The following is a 23,638-nucleotide window of genomic DNA, read 5'->3' on the forward strand; positions in this document are numbered from 1 at the left end:
ATGAGCTGGTCGTAAAAATCAATGACAAGATTCGCTAAAATGCCGTTTTACAATAACAGACCTTTAGCTTGAGTTTCCGCAAATTTTACTGGGTTTATTGCAGGGAGTTGTTAATCCCAAAAGTTCGGGTACCATTAGTTTCGTGCAAGATGATTTCTGAAAATTTTGACAGTTGAACAGGAAGCTCAGCAGATGGCAGCCGCCTTGAAATCCCTTGAGACCTATAACAAAGACAGTGATTCCTTTGTTGATTATATCGTTAGTGGGAAGGAGACTTGGCTGAAGTACGTTAATGGTTTAAAAATAAAATCCATGGTGTGGGGACACACTAGTTCACAAGAAAGAAAACAAACAAAAAAAAACGATTACAAATCATGTCTGAAAGAAAAGTGATGGTTACTGTGTTTTGGGATAGAGAAGGTGTACTTGTAGTCGACTTTTTGGAAAGTGGTATTACTATTACCGCTGAACAATACTGTGAAACATTACAGAAGTTGTGAAGAGCAATTCAAAGCAAACTCTAAGGAAAACTGAGTGTTGCTTCATGACAACGCTCGGCCAAGTAGACGCAGGAACTCTTACAGGCCTTTCATTGGGAAGTTTTCGGCCATTCTCTATATAGCCCAGATATTGCACCAAAAGACTACCAGTATTGTTTACTCACATCAAGATCTGGCTAACAACGTAGCACTTTGATGACGATGCAGACCTTTAAAGCTGGTGTGCAAGAATGGTTGAAGTCATAGTCGGCAACCTTTTATGACAATAGACTTTGTAAACTTTGTTCATCGCTATGATAAGTGTCTAAACTTTTACCGCGAATATGTCGAAAAGTAGTGTACGACTATCGCTTCAATATGCATATAATAAAATATGTACAGTTTTATTTATCTACTTTTCATTCCAAGACGTGACTTATTTTCTGGATAATCACTCTCTTTCTCTTATACACTAATCAATAGGACAGTACCTAACTTAAGTGTTGCGATGTAGTGGACAGTCAGTAAAGTGTGTAGTCAATTGAAAAACGTCGGGAACCACTGCCTTAGACGATGGGCTACTTGCCAACCAAATTTGTTTGGATCCGGCCAATAGTTATCAAGAAATATGCCGAGGTTATGGGTTACTTGCCCACCAAATTCGGTCTAGATCCAGCTAGTAATTACCGGTATCACATACAAGCCGAAACCGAGCAAACCAAACCTATCCCTCGCCGAACTCCGTCAAAAGACATAACGATCATTATTCCTTGTCCACCAAATTTGGTTCAGATCCGGCCAATAAATACCGAGAAATAAACCAGTACCATATAAAAGTCAAGTTGAGTCAATCCCTGGCCGAATTCGACCAACAAATAAATATCGATCATTATTGCTTAGAGCAATGATGATCATCAAACTACGACCTCTGTGACAGATGCAACCCACTAAAAGATTTTATCCGGCTTACAATATGATTTCTAATCTGAGGAATTAAAAGAAGAATATGATTACTTCAAATGAGTTGTATCAGAAACACATTGACAGATGAGCATTTCACTTCACTTCTAAGAATCAGTGTTCCCCATTTCGAAGCAGATTATATATATATAAAACTTCAATTATTAATATAGCTTAGCATTATAGCTTAGCAATTTTGTAAAATGTACCATTGCTGTTTTTAATAAATTACATTCTTCTGCATATAGTTTTTTCCTCTTTCTTCAACTCCCTTCAAAAAAAAAAATTTGACCATCACTACGTTAGACGGGAGCTATTTACCCATCAAATTTAGTTTAGATCCGCCAGTAGTTACCAAGAAATTAAGTGCCACATACAAACCGAGCCAACCGAGCTCGGCTACCAAGTTTTAGTGATCTTATTCCTTAGACAATGGGCTACTTGCCCACCAATTTTGGTTTAGATCCGGCCAGTCAAATGCTTACGCCGAGAACTAAAAATAATATCATTTGAAGCAGATCTTGTATATAAAATCTTTATTTGATTAATTTTGGTGTTCCAGACGTAAAAAATTAAGTGATCTTTGTCCTAAGCTTTCCCCTGGATTGCTATGCCCTGAAAAACTTGTAATTAGGTTATGACGCCATTCATGAAAAATAAAAATTTCGTAATAAAAATTTAGTAGTTTCTTTATTACTTCTATTTGCCTGAGAGAGTTTCCTAATTTCAATTGTTTGGATATCTCAAAAAACAAAGTTATATTTTTTTATAGGTGGACGGATGCACCATCAACTGTAAATGCATTTTACTCTCCTCCAGAGAATGCTATTAGTAAGTATGCTTTGTGTTAAAATAGGTATAATTTTGTCTCGATTTGCAGTTATGATGGTTTTCAATGAAAATGTCTTGAGTCAATTATATCAAATGCACCAAAATCGAAAATAGAATGTAAGAAGCTTAAATAATAACTGACTACAATGGGCTACTTGCCCACCAATTTTGGTTTAGATCCGGCCAGTCAAATGCTTACGCCGAGAACTAAAAATAATATCATTTGAAGCAGATCTTGTATATAAAATCTTTACAAAAAGAGTTTTTCTTTTCATTCTTTCTATTATTATTATTATTATTATTATTATTATTATTATTATTATTATTAGTAGTAGTAGTAGTAGTAGTAGTAGTAGTAGTAGTAGTAGTAGTAGTAGTAGTAGTAGTAGTAGTAGTTACAGTGGTGGAGCTAAAGAGAAATTAGGGAATCACCCTCCCCAGTAATTCTCCTTCTTACAGTTAACCTACATTAGTGTGAGGTTAGGATAGCAAAAAATCGTCGGTTGCACGTACATGAAGCCCCAGGCCAGACAAAATATTAGTTGCTTGGGCCAGATAAACTTTAACGTTATCCACATGTAAGCGTCTCTGACATATAAAATTTGGAGGCGGGGGACATCAAAGGAAGTGATTTAAATACTAGTACTTCAGCGGAATTTTAGATTATATCACGTCGATTTGTTGTTTATTTATTAAACAGATGACTGTGATCGACTGAACAAAATTAAATTATCTAGCAGCTATTCAATAATATATTGAACAATAAAATTTTAATCAATTTCAACACGAAAATGCAAATTCACACATACAATGACGCAAGGAATACAAAATCATCTTAATGTACTTTAGTTACCTATTTTTTAATGGCGCTTAGACCAAAGATTGTCATGCGGCGGTCATTGCTTGCAGTAAATCTGTCTGCTAACTCGTCTAGGCTGAGGTCTAGTAAATCATGATATGTGGGACAGATGGTAACATGATTCAATCTCTTCTGTGTTGTTGTGCTTCTAGTCTTCTAATAGAGCTAAAGCTCTGTTCAGCTTCGCATGAAGAAACTAACAGCACAATCAAAAGGCGCAATAAGTTTTCAATGATTTTAAACATTGCTCGAACTTCTGGTTCTACTTCTTGTAGTACAGTAATTTGCAAGCATGACTGACACAAGACACACCAGTCTTCTGCAGAAACATTTTCATCTCAAGAGTAAATGACGCTGCATCTATTTCTGAGTCATTTTCAAGCATGTCAACAGGGCCGGATTTTCCAATAGGCCCGGGCCTATGGGCGCAAGCTCCCAGGGTGCGCACGGCCGAGAGAAAAAATAAAAAAAATATCTAGAAATAAAAATAAATAGCCATAACTTATTTTTTGAATTGATTAAAACAATCAGGCTAATAAAGCATTCTGATTTTGAAGTTCATTGGAACAAATAATTGTTGGTAAAGTTCAATCTTTTGTTAATACATTAACGGTATTTTGTTAAGCCCAGAACCAAGTAAATTCCTGAAAAAAACTTGCAATTATAAAATTGCATCGTGGAGTGGTGTTTAAGCAATTAACATATAGGTCTGATAATTTTTTAATAAAGGTTTTTAGAAAAGTAACTTTAACCAGACTAGGGGGCGGGAAAAAATATTGGGCCTAGGGGCGCCAAAATGCTAAATTCGGCTCTGCATGTCAACTTCCTTGACCACAACAGCGTATCTTCTAGTTGCCGAAGATGCAGGAAATCCGACTGAGTAAATCTTTATTCTAGGCCTTTGAGAACTACATCAATGATGCCATAATATTTTTTTCCTTATAATACGCATTGACATCTTCAGGAACCCAATCGTCTACCGGCCCTGTGTACTTCCTTGGTACTCTCTCTTCATTCTTGGCAATGAAAAGGGGTTCAAATTATATTTTTCTACCTTGTCACTAGCTTCTTGCATTATCTTGTCAAACCTTTCTTCGTTTTGTAGGCTCTGAATATTTCCGGAAACAATTTCAACGCCTTTAATCAAGCCTGTTACAACTTATTTCCAACTTTGGAATGACTTCTTCAGAAGTTCGAGCATGCCAATTATTTTCTGTCCAAGTAATAAACCCAATAGTGTTATGCCAGTTTCAAAATGGGATAGAAAACCTGGATCTGTTGTAAGCTGTTTTTCGGTTTCAGAAATACTATGCAGAGTTTCAAGTATAACATCATATTTATCTAGAATTTTTCGAATATGGTCACCTCTGTATAACCATCTTGTAGGACAAAGTGATTTTATTCTAGTGACATTGTCTATTGGACCTTCAGATTAGATTCAAGTACAGCAACAAAATTTCCTCGTGCTATAAGTGATTGACAAAACAAGACACCTAACTCATGAGCCCATTGCATTGTATTCATGAGCTTCCAAATATTATCCTGAAGGACTATTAGTCGAAAGATTGTAAAAATATTAGTTATACATTAAGATAATGTTGTAATCCAATAGTTCTTAATCTTCTTTTAGTGACGTCCCCTCTGAGACTATGATTGGAGCTTTGAAACTCCTTCCACGAAATATGGACTTAAATATAAGTTTTCGTATACAGTAGTTTACAGATACTTGATGTATCGTACATAATAAATTACTACTGTGCTAATACTAATAATTCTCAACCAAGACTGTAACCTAGCCCAACCTGTGTATTATCTTAGATTCAATTTGTTACCTGGGGGCCGCGGTGGCTCAGTGGTAGAGCGTTCACCTCTGGTGCTTGGGGTCCCGAGTTCGATCCCAGCCTCCGCCAAGTGAACTTTGTGGTGAACAAACACCGTGTGCGTGGGTTTTCTCGGGGTTCTCCCGTTTCCTCTCACTTATTTCATTCATTACTCATCATCACCGTCTCCTTTAGCCTAACCGGCATGATCGTGGGACGTAAACCTCAAAGATTTCATTTCATTTTTACAATTTGTTACCTTTCATCTTACCTTCACGGACACCCTGAGATATGTTAAAAGACATGTTATAATTGTTTCACAGCCTGAATATTATATTCCAAATAAATATTATTATTATTATTATTATTATTATTATTATTATTATTATTATTATTATTATTATTATTATTTATATGTTATTCTGTCGTTAGTAAATAAATTAAATGAGAATAAAATATTGAATATTTCGTACTTCAAAATATTGGGGGGATGCGTCCCCCTCGTCCCCCCACCAGAGACGCCCGTGCCCACAGCATAGATTGGAAATTTGATGAGTGAAAACTTTGATATTTATTTGCACTGACATATTCTTTTTGTAAATTTAAAATTACTTGTTATTTCAGCATTTCCAGCAGGAATTTTACAACCTCCTTGTTTTTCTGAAAGACGTTTAGCGTAAGTACGATTGATTTTGTAGTATATATATATATATATTATTAATATTATCAACTTTAGCGTAATTACTAGAGAAAGATGGAATAAAAATAGGACTACAATATCCAAGCCTACGTTTAATAAAATTTCTTGAAGTGGGGACCGACCGCTTTTATTAATCAGAATGTTTTAGTGACCACACTACTGATGTCCTTCCGAAGGAAAGTTTATCATTTAAAAAATATGTGTTGAGTATATGCTAGGTAATGTTACTAATATGCTTATATTTTTAAAATAATATTATATATTTTACTTATTTTTATATTGGTGTAAATAAAAGAAAATACAAATTACTTTTTAAAAATAATTGACATCTATCAAGAATATTTTATTATGATACATCTATATAAGCTATTTATATTTGTCCATAATCTCTCCTACTCTACACTTCATCTACAACATCTAACGATATAACGATGATCGTGCATCACCACAATCAATAGCTTCCTGTATCCCATCTATAATTAGGCGCTTCTAACAATTCTGTTTTTCTCCTGGCCCCAGAGAAGGCGTTACCTTCTGTGGCCCGCCCAGTTTCGACTGGGAATGAAATTGCAGTTTAAAAAAAAAAAAAGTAAATCTTCGCTTTATTAAATTGTATAACCTGTGATTTGCATCTATATAATTTATATGCCCTGCCTATTTCAGATTCACAACTATGTTGTGTGTGATACGAAATTTATTTGAATTATATTATTTCTGTCTTTTATGGGGAACTAATGTTCAGTCTAAGGAGGCCACAGGGGCAGACCTCGAGGATCACTTGTGATCCATGAACCAAAGCGATAAAATAATTAAGGACACGATTTTAACACTAGAAATTAGGAAAGAAAATTATTTCCCCCATATTATCTAATGAAATGTTACGCAAAAAAATGAATCAAGAAAAATAAACTAAATGGAGAAAGATATAGGGTAACGGTTGGTAATATCGTGATATGTTACATTAGCAGCTCGTACAACATAATCGTGCGTGAAGCAGGAAGGTTTACGAGTATCTTCTAGGCAACAGAGAAGATATAAATCTTCCAATGGCAGACACAGTTATGTCGTGGTAGCTGCCTAATATAACATATCACAGTATTACGTATATCATGATATTAGCCACTTTTACCCTACATACAGTATGCTTAGTGGAAAATATCTGAATAATTTCAGATTTGTGGTCGATATCATCCATGGTAAAAGTGGAAAGTAAACAGTAGTCTGTAACTCACAAGCAAGTGCAAAGAATATACCGTAGTAACACAAAATTTAATATTATTAATGTTACAATTTATGGAGTGATATCGCCAAGTAATATTTAGAAAGAGTTACACTGTAAAAGATCCTTGTGTTATTTCAACGACATGCCTATGTGATAACACAATTGTGTTTAAAATATAACACAAAGAGGTAGTTAGAACAACTCACCCTCCATTTGGAGTTGTGTGTCAAATGCCGGCAGTTGAAATGACACACAGCCTGTGTGTTAAATTAACACAAGTGTAGAATCTTCGGTGTTGTTTTCTGCGTGATTGCCAAATGTGTTGTAATAATAACCATATTAGCATGGGGGCAATTTAGAATGCAATCTCATAACAAACTTAACCATTTAATTTTTAGGTAGAGCGATTAATTTGTTAAGATGGATAGTTTTGATTGCATAAGTAAAACTAGAGATATCAGATCAGATAATTACCCAAAACTGGTGCTGTACACTGTAAAAAATTGTTGTGTTATTTCAACGACATGCCTATGTGTTAACACGATTGTGTTAAAATATAACACAGACAGGTGGTTAAAACTACTCACTCTCCATTTGGAGTTGTGTGTCAAATGCCGGTAGTTGAAATGACACACAGCCTGTGTATTAAATTAACACAAGTGTAGAATCTTCGGTGTTGTTTTCTGCGTGATTGCCAAATATGTTGGACATCTAATCATAAAGGCTTATGAATTGAAGTTACAGACAAACACAGTAGAAAGAAATACTTAAACAAATCCAAGTATAAGCAAAATTTCAACATGCAAACCGCACGATGTGTTCTCAATTGTTTTACATAATGTTTCTAAAGGAATATGTCAACAGCTAGAAACAACACCATATTACGGTGTGACTTCTACACTGCACCAACACCGAAGACTTTGTTTCAAACATGGCGGGAAACAAGTAGAAACACGATTAAGAGGCAAACATATTATAAGGAAATAGGTAAGAATTTCCTATCATTTTTCAACAAGATGTTGGGGAAGGTTGTGTTTCGCACCATCAAGAAATACTTCACAATAAATGTTGAGGAGGACGACCAAAAAAAAAAAAAAAAAAAAATATGAAGATTTTTTAAATGAAGTGTTCTGTAGTTTACTGTTCTTATTTTAAAATGAGAATCTTCGGTAATGGTAAGCACGCACACCACAAGCTTTTCCAACACATGGTTACATCAACACCGTACATAGAGTTATTTCAACACCGAAATAGGTGCTGTAGTAACACAGAAATGGAGTCGAGGTAACACCAAAAACAGTGTTAATCTGGCCGTCTGATCTTGAATTTTAACACAGGGAGTGTTGAATTAACACCAAAGCGGTGTTACTTACACGGCTTTGACTTTGAATTATGACACAGATTGTGTTGAAATAAGAAAATGATGTTAAAATAACACCGGGACTGTGTTATATTAACACTTGTCATGGTGTAATATTAACACAAAATAATGAACACACTGTGTTACTTACTTCGTGTCAGTGCAACACCGCCACGAGTAGCACTCTAACACTTTTCCTTACAGTACCAACCCTGACATAGTGTCGAATCAACATCGAAAATACTAACACAGATTCGAATTTAACACCGCTCAACACTGGTTGTGTGTTAAAGACGTAACACACTCCCTGTGCTAAACGCCAACACCGCGGGTTCCGTGTTGAACTAACACCGCATAGTGTTTCTCACGCTGCAACCACTGCCCTGTGTTAAAATTGAGTTGAATTAACACAACCATTTTTTACTGTGTAGGATTGCCCATAAAATAAGAGCTGAGTGTGATTCATTTCGAAAAGTTAGCGTGAAAGTGAAAGAATATTTGTTTGTATTTGAGAGGTCTATCTCGTCTCGTAGCTTGTCATGGGGGGGGGGGCATGGTGGCTCAGTGGTAGAATGTTTACGTCTATTGTGTGCGGTCCCTGGTTCGATCCCTGCCCAAGTAAATTTGTGCTGGGCAACATCGTGTCCGTTGGTTTTCTCGGGATGCTCCCGTTTCCTCCCACATTCTCATTCCATTAATTATTCCATTATTATCATTTATTTGCCTTAATCATCCGTCTCCCTTAGCCTAAAGGACAAAATCGTGAAGCGTTAAACTGAAATATTGTCGTATCTGGCCATGAAAATTATGTCTCATATTGTCTCGTGGGTAACCCTAAAAGTTTATTGGGCCACCTTTTATATATATATATATATATATATATATATATATATATATATATATATATATATATATATATATACAGGGCGTTCTGAAGCAACAGCAAAAAACTTTAGGAAATGAATCCTCACATGAAAATTTATAGTAGACTTTCGAATATCTGACTTAATATGTTGGAAAGGCAAGTCGCATAATAAACAAGCCATATAGGCCTCATTTCTATAATTAGTCACTTCCTGAGCGGGGCAAGACATATAATTAAAAACACACTTTTTCTACCAAAACCTACTCTTAGTCTCGCTTTCTGAACTCTCAATCATCGCTGTAACTTAGCTTTTTCTGGGGGGGAGGCAAGCATTAATAATTGAGCCCTCTAGGAAAAGTTGTTTTAGGCTCTCGCCTTTGAGGGCCCTTCCGCACGGCAAGGTCTGCGGGCCGTTAGTTACGCCACTGGGCCCGTTTTATACATGACAAATTAATTAAGGGGACAATATTGACAAATCTCAAAGCTGTACGAATAAATATTATTTCTAGGGCCCCTAATAGCAGACATTTTTTTACTGAAATGAGGCCACGACTCATTTTTGTTTTATTTACCTTTCGTGTGTTATTTTGTTTATGTAATGTAATAAATCTCTTAGGTGTTTCATTTATAATTTCATGTTCGTATCGTATATGGAGTAAGAAAATTTTGTCTTAAAATGGGCCCCCCTCGAACGGCGGGAAGCTTCTCTGGGGAAGCAGTTACCCCCTGCCCCCCACAAGTTACGACAATGTTTTCAATACAGTCGAGCACTTTATAAATGTTTGTAATTTTACTGTACTGAGCGATTTAAAAAAATACAGGAAATGGAAGTCCAAGAAAAAAAATATTGTACACATTTCGAGATAAATGTTATAATTAAGTTACAGTAATTGCAAGCAATATGAATTTATATATGCACTCATATAAATTCAAAACAAAGAAAACATTAACGTAAAGCGTAGGCCTTAGTTCTTAAATAAATGATTTAAACTTATTTTCTGTTAACTGATAATAGCTTATACAAATGTGAAAAGATGAAGCTAATAGAAGAGTGAAAATCTACAGTTTTTGGTTTTTGAAGAAGTCCTTGATAGTTGAGTGCTTTTTCTTCGAAAATTGAGTTTTTATGGTGCTGTTACTAGTCTATGAGGTCGTCAAAAGAAATATTTCTTATTTTCTTTTGGTACAATGACGGGATCTAGGTACACTTCTGATCTCAAAAGCCTAGACTGCCTTCTAGAAGTCCAAAAAGTTAAACCTAGATCCTTACGTCCCTCCTTACAAGGGGAATCTGTTTTCCCATCATTCTGTTACAGAGCAGCATGGGTATTCTCTAATAGAAATAGACCATCTGAGCATTGCCTTTGAGTAAATGTTCAAGTGGCATGTAGCAAACATTCATAAAGTATGACAATACGAATATGAAAGATTTCTTTCTTTTCTTTCTCTTTTGGAAATAGGCCGGATAGTCGTGAGTCTACGTGTATATGTTGTATGTATGTATGTATGTATGTATGTATGTATGTATGTATGTACGTATGTATGTATATAGATAGATATAAATATAGACCTATATACAGGGTGCCTCAACAGTCCCCTGACATTGGGGAACTGTTATTATCAGAGTTACAACAAAATGCAAGAAGGGAAACCGTCTCCAAATGTGATGTTTTCAATCTAAAGTGAAGGAATTTCTTAATTCGGATGAACCGTTTGGGCTGAACACTCTTTATCCGCCCAACGTTAAATGAAAATGCAACGTTGACATTTACCAGGACCCACAACATAAAGTGAATGGTGGTATGTTTGAAATAGAGGTGGCCATCGACACGTTAGCGTAAAAGACAGTAATTTAGCTCAAGTAATTTAGTAAGAGAGCTTGAATAGTAAAAGATATCGAAAAACGTTTTTCTAACAAGATTCAGCGTCCCAAGAAAGACTTTTGTCCCGATTTTTATGAACTTGTTCAAACATGAAGTGGTGAAAATGTAAGATTTTTAGGTTGCAACACTGATCGCATAGTAAAGAAAATAGAAATAGGGATAAGCAATTTTATGATTTGGATTCAGTCTGGAAGAGTATGTTTCACTTCTGACTTATATTCCTCCATTGCAACTGAAAGTGATAGACAACAATTAGAGCTTGCGGTTTCAATATTAATCTCCATAGAACAAAAAACAGGACAGTGTACAGAGATAGAGAGTAGTAATGACTTTTTGATCTGTATTCAGCGTCCGGGAACAGGTTCTTTTTTTTTTTTTTTTTTTAACTTATCAATTTATTGCAACCAGCAGTTATAAATGTACTACTTGAAGTTTCAGTATTGAATTCACATAGTTTGGAAGTTTATCGTAGTTTCACACTGTAAAACGAAAATCAGTCGTTTATTTAATTCCTATCAGTTTTTGGCGGACAATAATTGTGAAATGACATATTTCTGCATCCAAGTTGAACTATAATTTCCTCATGTCTTCATATGAGAATTCATTTTCCAAAGTTTTTCGGTGTTGGTTTCGAACACCCTGCTACTGAAACCTACAGCCGTCTGGCCGGACATAGACCGTCGTAAGTTCAACATCAGGGAGCACAAAAATATACATTTTTTCAGTAAAACAAAATATCTAAGTAAAAGCGTTACCTTGGTTGAGCAATTTCCTTTATATCAAAAAATATACTTATTTGAACGTTCCATTGTTGTATGAAGATTATAGTGTTGTCTAAAGTTATGATATAAACAATATATATTTATATTTCAGAGCCCTTAACTATGGTGCAATTGGACATATAATAGGTCATGAAATAACTCATGGCTTTGACAATGAAGGTAACTATAGCCTTCTAAGAATCATTTAATTGCTATTTTAATTGAGCATTGATACTATAGGGATAATTTCTAATTGCATAAAACTAGAACCAAACAACCATCATTATATTTTATCAATATTAATATAGTATAATTAATACAATTATAAAAGGTAAAGATGATATAGGATAAATGATTCGCATTCATTAAATATGCCTCACAAGGTGTTGAAAGAAATAATCCAAAAATAGTATTGTAAGAATAATTACGGAAAGATGGGAAATATTGCTTATGATTGGTGATGGATCATTTTTAGAATATATTAATTTTTATTAATTCATTTTGTAATTTTACCTTGTCACCTATTTGTTACGTTTTACGAAGAATCAACATTATAAAAAATATCATAAAATCTAGATACATATGTACTGTATATAAAAATGAATGTATGTATTTTTCAGCGTAACTCTGGAACGCCTAAACGCCTAGAGTAAATTGAACCAAACTTAACTTACTATCTTTAAAAAAGTATAAACAGGGAGTAAACGCCCCTAGCACTTATGGTGCCGAGGGTGGGAAGGTGCGACATGAAAATTTAATTAAAAAATTAAAATTCGACAAATATTAGTGTTGAATCCATAATTTTCGTGATTGTTAAGCATATTGCTAACCTTCCCGATTATATACCCAAGTTTATAGTACTCACGCCGAGTCGTGAAGCTTGGGCTCTAAACCAATCATAGAAATATTTTGCTTGAGCTCTAACACATCGGAAAACTTCGGTACAATTCGTAGAGCCGATTCCCGAGCGCACACTTGGGAAAACGTCGAACAGCTGAAATTCACCAACAATGTTGCCAAACATTGTAAACGAGTATATAAAAAAGGCATTTAAAAATTACCAATAATAACACTGTACAACAATAACTACTGTAACAACTATTCTAAAATGGTAACAGTAGCACAAATAGTAACAACGAAAATATAACGCAACAAAAAAGAATTAACAAAACGGAACTTGACGCCAATCCAACAACACTGTACTCTCGGGAGATGTTTTCCGTGTAGCGCGAGAGAAGACACTGACAAAATTTGATGGGTGGGGGTCGACGACTGGAACACACCCTCGCGTTCTATTGGCTGGTGAAATCGGTAGATCTAGGTCAAGCTTCACGACTCGGCGCGAGTACTATAGTCGAATAGAACTCTATAGAACCTTTTAGATTTTTTTAGAAACAAATATAATTTTGTAGGGCTTTCTAGAAGGTTGTGGAAATGAATAAAACGTTGTTGTACCTTTGAAATGCGTATTCAAAGGGGAAAAGGGAGTTTAATTTTTTTTTCGCAAAAAAGTATTGGCTGTACAGTCTGAAATGCAAATGAACACTTGATTTGAGTGAGCTTTTGTAGAGGGAAGGTAAGAATTTTGAAAGATAATAAATAATTTTGAAAGCCATATAATTTATTACATTATTATTGAACATTTTATTTCATACAGGACGACAATATGATAAATTCGGAAATTTGGCTCAATGGTGGAGTGAACGAACTCTCGAAATGTACCACAAGAAGGCGAAATGTTTTGTTGAGCAATATAGCTCATATAATGTTGAAGAGCTGAGCTACTTTCTACAGAGAGAAATCAAGGTGAGAAAAAGCTATGAAATATCAGTTTATTAGTTTTTATTTCAATTAACAATAGGTGGGACACTAATTTGATTAAACGTTCCAAGGATGTTCTAAATAGAGGATCTGCCCATACGTATCTTCATCCTATTAAATCGGTGAAGCCAAAAGGCAACCGAGCATCGGCACGTCTGATTGGCTACTCTCGTTTCTGTCATCGTCTGATTGGCTACTTTCGTTTCCGCCATGATCGTTGGCTCAAAATATTGCGATCCTATTGGGCGGAGTAGGCAGAGTAGGGTTGGCGAAACTGTGACGTATGGCTTCAAGATTTTGTTGTATTTTATAAGATCCTTGAAAGTCCGAATTTAATAGCAATAGTATTTTGTTAAGAACAGAAAGATTGTAATGCCTCATTATCTCAAGAGGTGGCACTGAAAATACATAATTTGTTTGTGTTTTTAATTTCCAAATATTGATTCATTTGTTATTATATATTTATAAATATATTTCAGTTTTGCTCATAATTATTAAATGAATTATTTAGTTTAGTGACAAATAAGGACTTAAAATTCTGCTAACGGTGCATGAAGAAGAAAAACAAAAAAATAATATACAATGGAGTATCGTTAATTCGAACTTGGATAATTTGAAATATTGGATAATTCGAACAGAAGTCCATTCCCCTTGAAAAATGTATTGAAAACAATAGTAAAAAATCGTGGATAAATCGAACTTTTGAACCTATGTTTTGGATAATTCGAAGTAAATACAGTTGAAAATTTTTAAGGTTGGACAGATGTAAACAGAGAAATACAGTTTTAACGTGTTTTCAGTGATCCAAATGCAGCCATAGGGAAGAGTAATACAAAAGATAAATAGAAAATCTATGTAATGATAAATATCAAGGTGAGTTGGGGAAGTAAAGCTAGAGAACGTGTGCCAATCTCATCTTGTTTGAGAATTGGTTGAAAATTTAAGATGAATTATTGGTAAAGTCAACCAAATGTTATTAATATCGTGTTCCACGCAATAAATGAAATTCAAGATTTATTGACCGTACCAAAACAATCAAATTTAAGCAAATGAGATTTACGACTTCTTAAAAGTGAGAACAGAATATTCAAATTGTTACGGGTGTTTAATTGTTTGGGCTGTTCAATGTATGTTGTAGTGTTGTATGTAAATATATTTTCCATTGTACACGTAGTTTGGATTATGTGGAGTCAATGTCGTTTCTAGTTTGCGGTATTCGATCACGCAAATAATAAGCTGCTTTAAAGGTAAAGTCTACACCATATGAATATGTTTTTGATGCACAGTACTTTGGTCTCTTTGTGAAAATGAATGTTGTTGGATAATTCGAAGTTTTTTCGTGTCCCCTTGGACTTCGAATTAAAAAGAGTCCGCTGTATATTTAAATTGAATAAATCAATTTGATCAATGAAATCCTGCATATTGTTTCATCAAATAACTCCTTTGTTTTTTAACTTATAGGGCTCTAAGTGTTTGAATCCGCACTGAGTACCCCCGGAACAGAAGATTAACACCATCCAAGCAACTAACATCGTAATCCTTATGTTCTGTTACTGCACTTCATTTCATCATATAAATTACATACCATGCTCAGGCCACCTTCTTCCGTTGTCTAAGCAGATAAATATATAAAAAAAAATAAATAAATAGTAATACCCATCAGGCCCGCAGCCAGCCCAAAAACTTAGGGGGGCCCGGCTGAAATTAGGGGGGGGCGATCCAACCATATGATAGTTCATCACCATATTATAGTTCTTTTGCAAGCCTACTGTAAAACTTTTAGGGGCCAGCAAAAATTTAGGGGGGCCCGGCCCCCCCTAGACCCCCTTGGATACGGGCCTGATACCTATCTCCCAAGCAATAAACGAATGTTCATGACCCCAGAGAAGGCATTACCTTCTACGGTCTGTTTATCATCTGTTCCATGTTAATTTGGAATTACGTCATAAGGAATTTATACTTATTTGATTTTGTTTGGACTAGGTGGCGTGTTAATATATAAGTAATTGGCTTATTGGTTTACAGTTGGTGTGTCTATTAAATACGTGTAATTAATTATAATGAGAAATGAATAGTATAAGAATATTAACGTAATGCAAAGGAATGTACATGAAACGAACGAATGAAGTTAATACAAAGATACCTAATAAACCAGATATACAATAATTGCAAATTTGGAGTGAAACGATCGACCGTTATTGATTATTCCCGTTTTTTGGTGATTATTCCTCAATAGTATGTCCAATCAGGACATGCGATCTATACGACACTTAGCGCGTGCTCTTAAATCACCATGTCCAATTTGGTCGAAAACGATTCACGCATATCAGAGGAGTATCCAGATAACCAAAAACCTAAGTCGAGTAAAGCAGAGCTTCGCTCCAATAAATACGATAAAATAAATAAATAAATAAATAGAATATAAATATAAGAATAAAACAAATATAATACTTCTATGAATCAACTGCTATTTAAAGCAATAACCAAATAGAAGTACTAGTACCAACCTATAAATCAAGCATGCATGCTAAATAACATATAGTAGATACAAATGTTATTCCTCAACCTCCTAAAATAGACTGGATACTTAGCATCAAACAATACTAACGCTAAGGTACATCAAACAATTCAACGTCTTGCAATCACAACTAGGAAATATATTCTACCAAGAACTAAACCTAATTATAGGATACTTACCTTGCATCTAGTTTTTCTTACAAGCTAAACTTACAGCAAAAGTACTTACTTATTACTAGAAACTGCAATCATTTGATGGACTCATGGTACGGAAAACATGCTGAAAAAAGAAACCAACTAATTTATGTATGTACAAATATACAAATAACATAATGTGTAAATAATTATCTAAAATTCTGTATCCCAAACTTGTTCTGTTTCAGGTTACTGAATTTGTAACAATAATTTTGAACTTGAGATTTTCTTCGTCATTTCTGCTATCTGTGTTATTAAGCTAAGTTTATACATATGTTCAGTTCCTCGGCTAAAAGCTCTTTTCGTTTGTATCTGGAACTGTGTTATTTATTTTATTTTAGCTCTATTCCAAGATGACGGCTCGTGCCTATGTGCTCCCTATTGCAATTTCTTCGGTCTTCGATGGTAGTGTGGTACATAAACTTATTTCGTTACGCATTTGTTTAAACTAACCATCATACTCACCTCCTATTGTAACGTACCGTTACACTTTTCAAAAAAAAAAAGTAATATTCTTTGTTGCTGTTTGAATTATGTATTTAAAACACTAAGGAAATTAACTACTGTTAATTTACATTATCAAGACTTACAAGGAAAAAAAATATAAAATGTAAAAAGATTTCCTTTCTCCCGTGCGACCTTACGGTCGAGGTTTTGTTCTCCCGTGCGACCTTACGGTCGAGTTAGGATTACTAGTGGTGACCTTTGTTTCTTTGCGCATGACCGCAGCTGACTTCTCCAAGCTCCCACCTTTGTGTGGTAACTTGGAAGGAAGCTGCCCTGTGGATCGGATCATGACTAGGGATTGCTGTGTTCGTTACGAATTTGTACTTGTTGGATTGCTTGTGACCTCGCTTTGTGTGCTTGCATGTTTCTATGTGGTCTCGCTTTCCATGCTTGTCAAAATGGAGTGGCAGTGAAATAGGAATCCAGTCAGTTGATAAAGATTATTGGATTTTTCGACGAAATATTATTAATTATTTGAAGAACAGTGCAAAACAAGAATAATTTGTGCTATGAGGAGTGAAGTGTTGTTCGAGTTAATATATTACGTATTGGAATTCTGAGAAGTATGCAATTTTTCGTGTGCTTCTGTTAATTGCTGTTGGTTTGTTATAGCAGCTGTTGCCTTAGAGTGGTTTGACGAAATATTTTTTTTTTTTTTGCGAGTGATGTGTAAAAATATATTTTTTTAAATTAGTAATGGAACTGTATGCATGAGAGGTATCAATTTCTTTTCCCTCTTGGGATATTAAGTGGATCTGATTTCGGACTCCGGAGGTCCCCAGGCCCGGTGATTTCTCTTTATGCTATTTTCTCCTCATAAAATGAAAATTATTCTTGTTTGCATGGAGTGGTCCAAAGTCAATTGAAGCTAGGAATTATTCCAGAGAGGTAATATATTACTAAGGAAAAAATGAGGTGAGTGTTAAAACTTTGTACTAAGTTAGTTCCTGTTTAAGTCCAATGTTTGTGACGTCTTGTGTGGGTTGTGTAATTGCCTCCAAAATAGAGAGTAATTAGCTTGCTTAATTCTCAAAGAATAAGGATTCATTACGGTTGTCCCTGTTCCAACTGAAAATCCAGGGGAAGCGAGGTGGAGGGTTTGGACCCAAAACCTCAGTTATATGAATGTTGTCTTTTTCAGGTTTGGTTACCAGAATCTGCGATTTCAAAAATTATTTTCTTGGAATTATTACGCGTGAAGTTAAATAATATTTTTTGATTAAAAATAATTAGAGAGGAAATAACTTGCTTGGAAATTAATATCCGAGTCTCAGGCATCGGAATAATAAGTAATATAATTATTGAAAAGGATATTTTTTCTGGATTTAAGGAAGTTATTAATTTATTTGTTGGATAATTAGCTCTTTTAATAATTTCTTGACTAGATCAGAGAGTACAAACACAGGAAGGAAATCTTTATTAAAAAATGGTAGAAATAAATTAAACTTGATAGTTCGGAAGTTTTAATAGGTAAAATTTAGGTCTGAAGAAGGTTAGGTCCTGGACTGGCCTCAAACGTTAGTGTATAATCTGGATTTGTTGCATTTAATGGAAGAGGTCCTAGACTGGCCTCCGACGTCTGTAAACTGAATCTGGAATTTTGTTACCTTTAATGAGAGAGGTCCTGGATTGGCCTTTGTGTGCATTGTATCCAATGATAATTGAAATTTCATCCAAGAAGAAATTGACATAATTATTTCAATACAATTAATTTTTTCAAAATTAATTTTTTGACTAAAGTTTACCAGGAAGAAGAAGAATTTAATTTTTTTGAATCTGTATTATTAATTGTAAATAAAATTATAAATCTGATTTGTTGTGTTTCTTATTGAATTTATACTGTTTTATTGTGATTTTGCCATATTGTCAAACCTCTGGATTTTCATTCCACCAGTAATTCTTGAGCATGTATCTGGTCCGCGCAAAGCCCTTTCTGTTGGCTAGATCGTTCGACGTATTTCCCGCGTTGCAGTGATTGGGCCTGGATAGGGGCGTTACATCTGTGGCTTCCTTCCAAGTTCCAAAACAACTTTTGTGTTGTTCCAAATTCTCAAAACAACTTTTGTGTTGTTCCAAGTTTAAAAAAAAAAATAACTTTGTGTTGTTTAAGTCTGGTAATATGAATATAGAGTTTAATTATACTACGCGTCTAATTTGTGGTTAATATAGTTATTAGCGTTGTCATAATAAATTTTGAATTTAATATTAACTTTTTTCGATATATGAAAATTTTTTGTGTTATTGAGTATCTTTCGTCATCAGTTAAAAAAAAAAAAAGAAGCTTGTAATAAATTTTCATTATTAGCAAAGGTAAGCAAGGAAGGTGTTTGTTAGGTTGATTCCATTTGATCTTATGTTTGGTTCGACTGTAGTGTCAGTAGTTAGTGGGTACATTTGTGATGATAATTGGTTGTTAAATGTTTGAAGTGATATTTATTTATTTATTATTGAATATCATGTGTAGCCCAAGGGATTATGTATCTATTGACATTCCTGAACAGAATTCAGAATTTGTAACCCTCGACCGTACCGGTTTTATGGACCTTGAGACTAGGTCTGACTGTGGTCAGGTGAATATGTCTTTGACTCCACCCATTTTTGATAGCTTCGCTAGAAGACGCTCATCAACCTTGAATGTTGATTTAGAATCTGGAGTGAGCCCTCAGAATTTTGCTAATAATTTTAGTAGATTAGCTAATGTCGGCAGTGTAAATGAAACTGCTCGTGATCACAGACAGGTAAATTTTAGTGAGCCCTTTGATAATTCAGGACAATTAGGTCGTTGTGTTCCATCTGAATTTAGATCGTCAGAGGCTAATAGATTATCATCGCCATCTGGTTATCTAAATTTAAGAGATTATTATAAGCGAGTTTCTTTGATGAGAAATTTAACACCTAGGTTAAGTCATAATAATAGGCATTTATATTACACTAGAGAACCTCCGTTACGGGGTGATGTAAATGCAGGGTTGCCAAATCTTGGTAATATTAATGAAGACTCGCTTTTCGAACATAATCTTTTGTTGAAATATACCTTTAAGAGAACGAACGACTTTCTTGAATGTAAATTTAAGGATGTCAAGTTAACCGATGGTAGCGATAGCGTACTTGTATTTGACATTTTGTCCAAAATTGAAGAGACTTTACTAGACACTAGTTACTCTCTTAATATGATTCTGTCATTGTTAATTGGAAAGTGTCAAGGAGCTTTTTTGAAAGAAATATTATTTGCCTTAAATAATCAAATGAGTTGGAGTGAATTAAGAGGCAGGCTTGTGGGTCTGTTTATTACCCCAGTTTGTTTACATCAATTTATTTCTGAGAAAATATATAGGCGTCAGCGATTGTCAGAATCGGTTTATCAGTATATCAAATCAGTATTTATTGCTATGAATATTTTGCAATTCGGGGTAAATGAGTACGACATGGTTAATGTAATGATTAGTGGGATGAACCCAAATCATAAATTTAAAATGTTAAATAATTATGTTCCAGTGTCTAGGTTAGAGTTATTGGAAATTGCTGAAAGGCATGATTTAGAATTTAGAAATCAGACGGAATATAATAAGGAGATGGGCATTTCTAGAAGGAAATCGAATTTAGTAATGTTTAACCAAAATCCTGATGTTAGTTATTCCAAAAATTTTGAAAAATCTGGAAAACATAATACTAATGTACATTTGGATCAACCTAATTCATTTGATGTTCAGAGTCAGATGAAAGTTAAGTCTCAGGCTCGAGGAATATACAAGGATCGTTTTGAAAAGTCTGATTATTCGGAGAAAATTAAAAATTCAGCAGTAACCATTCCATGTGAGATGTCTGACACTGTGGCTTCCTTTGTAGTTGGGAGGATTCATGGTCGCTTGTCCGATATTTGTATTGATGGTGGCTCAAGCTTTAATATAATACGTTTAGACTTGGTTCAAGCTTGTGGGTTGGAGAGATTTATTAAATCTACTCCAGAGAAGTTGGTTAATGCACCATCAAGACTTAATTTTTATACGAACATGGAAATTCTAGTGAACGTAAATCTCTCAGGTCATTTTGAGAGGGTATGGTTTAAGGTGGTTAAAGAGTTACCCTGTTCGTGTTTATTGGGTACACCGTTTTTGAGATCGACGAATTCGGTTATTGACTACTTTAGGAATTGCTTGAATTTGCGTGGTGGACTAAAAAGATTGAAGTTAAACTACAAGAGATTGGTTCAACCAAACGGTAAGTTAAAAGATATAAAAAACGTTGAGGACCAAAAATCTTTTGGGGATTCACCTGCTGAAAAGGCGGATTTAGGAGTTTTATCTGGATTCATGGCGTCATTATTTATATGCGAGGATGGGTTTGTTTCTAGGTATAGTCATGCAGCGGTTCAATGTGAATTGGACTATCGGGACATTGAATTAAGGATGCTTGAAATAAGTGCACCGAGTGTAATGCAGTTAAAGGAACTTGGAAGGAAGCCACAGATGTAACGCCCCTATCCAGGCCCAATCACTGCAACGCGGGAAATACGTCGAACGATCTAGCCAACAGAAAGGGCTTTGCGCGGACCAGATACATGCTCAAGAATTACTGGTGGAATGAAAATCCAGAGGTTTGACAATATGGCAAAATCACAATAAAACAGTATAAATTCAATAAGAAACACAACAAATCAGATTTATAATTTTATTTACAATTAATAATACAGATTCAAAAAAATTAAATTCTTCTTCTTCCTGGTAAACTTTAGTCAAAAAATTAATTTTGAAAAAATTAATTGTATTGAAATAATTATGTCAATTTCTTCTTGGATGAAATTTCAATTATCATTGGATACAATGCACACAAAGGCCAATCCAGGACCTCTCTCATTAAAGGTAACAAAATTCCAGATTCAGTTTACAGACGTCGGAGGCCAGTCTAGGACCTCTTCCATTAAATGCAACAAATCCAGATTATACACTAACGTTTGAGGCCAGTCCAGGACCTAACCTTCTTCAGACCTAAATTTTACCTATTAAAACTTCCGAACTATCAAGTTTAATTTATTTCTACCATTTTTTAATAAAGATTTCCTTCCTGTGTTTGTACTCTCTGATCTAGTCAAGAAATTATTAAAAGAGCTAATAATCCAACAAATAAATTAATAACTTCCTTAAATCCAGAAAAAATATCCTTTTCAATAATTATATTACTTATTATTCCGATGCCTGAGACTCGGATATTAATTTCCAAGCAAGTTATTTCCTCTCTAATTATTTTTAATCAAAAAATATTATTTAACTTCACGCGTAATAATTCCAAGAAAATAATTTTTGAAATCGCAGATTCTGGTAACCAAACCTGAAAAAGACAACATTCATATAACTGAGGTTTTGGGTCCAAACCCTCCACCTCGCTTCCCCTGGATTTTCAGTTGGAACAGGGACAACCGTAATGAATCCTTATTCTTTGAGAATTAAGCAAGCTAATTACTCTCTATTTTGGAGGCAATTACACAACCCACACAAGACGTCACAAACATTGGACTTAAACAGGAACTAACTTAGTACAAAGTTTTAACACTCACCTCATTTTTTCCTTAGTAATATATTACCTCTCTGGAATAATTCCTAGCTTCAATTGACTTTGGACCACTCCATGCAAACAAGAATAATTTTCATTTTATGAGGAGAAAATAGCATAAAGAGAAATCACCGGGCCTGGGGACCTCCGGAGTCCGAAATCAGATCCACTTAATATCCCAAGAGGGAAAAGAAATTGATACCTCTCATGCATACAGTTCCATTACTAATTTAAAAAAATATATTTTTACACATCACTCGCAAAAAAAAAAAAAAAATATTTCGTCAAACCACTCTAAGGCAACAGCTGCTATAACAAACCAACAGCAATTAACAGAAGCACACGAAAAATTGCATACTTCTCAGAATTCCAATACGTAATATATTAACTCGAACAACACTTCACTCCTCATAGCACAAATTATTCTTGTTTTGCACTGTTCTTCAAATAATTAATAATATTTCGTCGAAAAATCCAATAATCTTTATCAACTGACTGGATTCCTATTTCACTGCCACTCCATTTTGACAAGCATGGAAAGCGAGACCACATAGAAACATGCAAGCACACAAAGCGAGGTCACAAGCAATCCAACAAGTACAAATTCGTAACGAACACAGCAATCCCTAGTCATGATCCGATCCACAGGGCAGCTTCCTTCCAAGTTACCACACAAAGGTGGGAGCTTGGAGAAGTCAGCTGCGGTCATGCGCAAAGAAACAAAGGTCACCACTAGTAATCCTAACTCGACCGTAAGGTCGCACGGGAGAACAAAACCTCGACCGTAAGGTCGCACGGGAGAAAGGAAATCTTTTTACATTTTATATTTTTTTTCCTTGTAAGTCTTGATAATGTAAATTAACAGTAGTTAATTTCCTTAGTGTTTTAAATACATAATTCAAACAGCAACAAAGAATATTACTTTTTTTTTTTGAAAAGTGTAACGGTACGTTACACTATGTCGATATCTTCAGTGTTGATGTAGGGCAAACATCTGAGAAATTTGAAAGATGCAAAGATGCCGATCATGAGAGATGTTGTACAAACAAGCAGGCCCGTATCCACGTGGGAGCTAGGGGACCGGAATCCCCTAAATTTTTGCTGGTCCCCTAAAATTTTCACGGTAGACTTGCAAATGAACTATAATATGGTGATGAACTATGCTATGGTTGGATCCCCCCCTAATTTCTAACCCCGCCCTACATTTTTGGGCTGGCTACGGGCCTGCAAAGAAGATTTTTGGATTATAATTCGTTAGATGCAGGACCTTTTCAAAATGTCGACCCAGTACCAAGATTAAATGGAATCCAT

General features: G+C 34.8%; 1 protein-coding gene across 1 annotated transcript in view; it reads left to right on the plus strand.

Annotated features, from left to right (window-relative positions):
* LOC145671838 (neprilysin-1-like) overlaps positions 1-23,638 on the plus strand; it is a 98,734-nt gene that overhangs the window by 62,581 nt on the left and 12,515 nt on the right. Inside the window, exons 3-6 of the mRNA XM_081741064.1 lie at positions 2,212-2,270; positions 5,574-5,625; positions 11,853-11,920; positions 13,398-13,546. Coding sequence (XP_081597190.1) covers positions 2,212-2,270; positions 5,574-5,625; positions 11,853-11,920; positions 13,398-13,546 — 328 coding nt within the window. The remainder of the gene's footprint in view (positions 1-2,211; positions 2,271-5,573; positions 5,626-11,852; positions 11,921-13,397; positions 13,547-23,638) is intronic.

This window comes from Thermobia domestica, chromosome 15 (assembly GCF_964235325.1).
Source record: "Thermobia domestica chromosome 15, izTheDome1.hap1.1, whole genome shotgun sequence".
NCBI lineage: Eukaryota > Metazoa > Arthropoda > Insecta > Zygentoma > Lepismatidae > Thermobia > Thermobia domestica.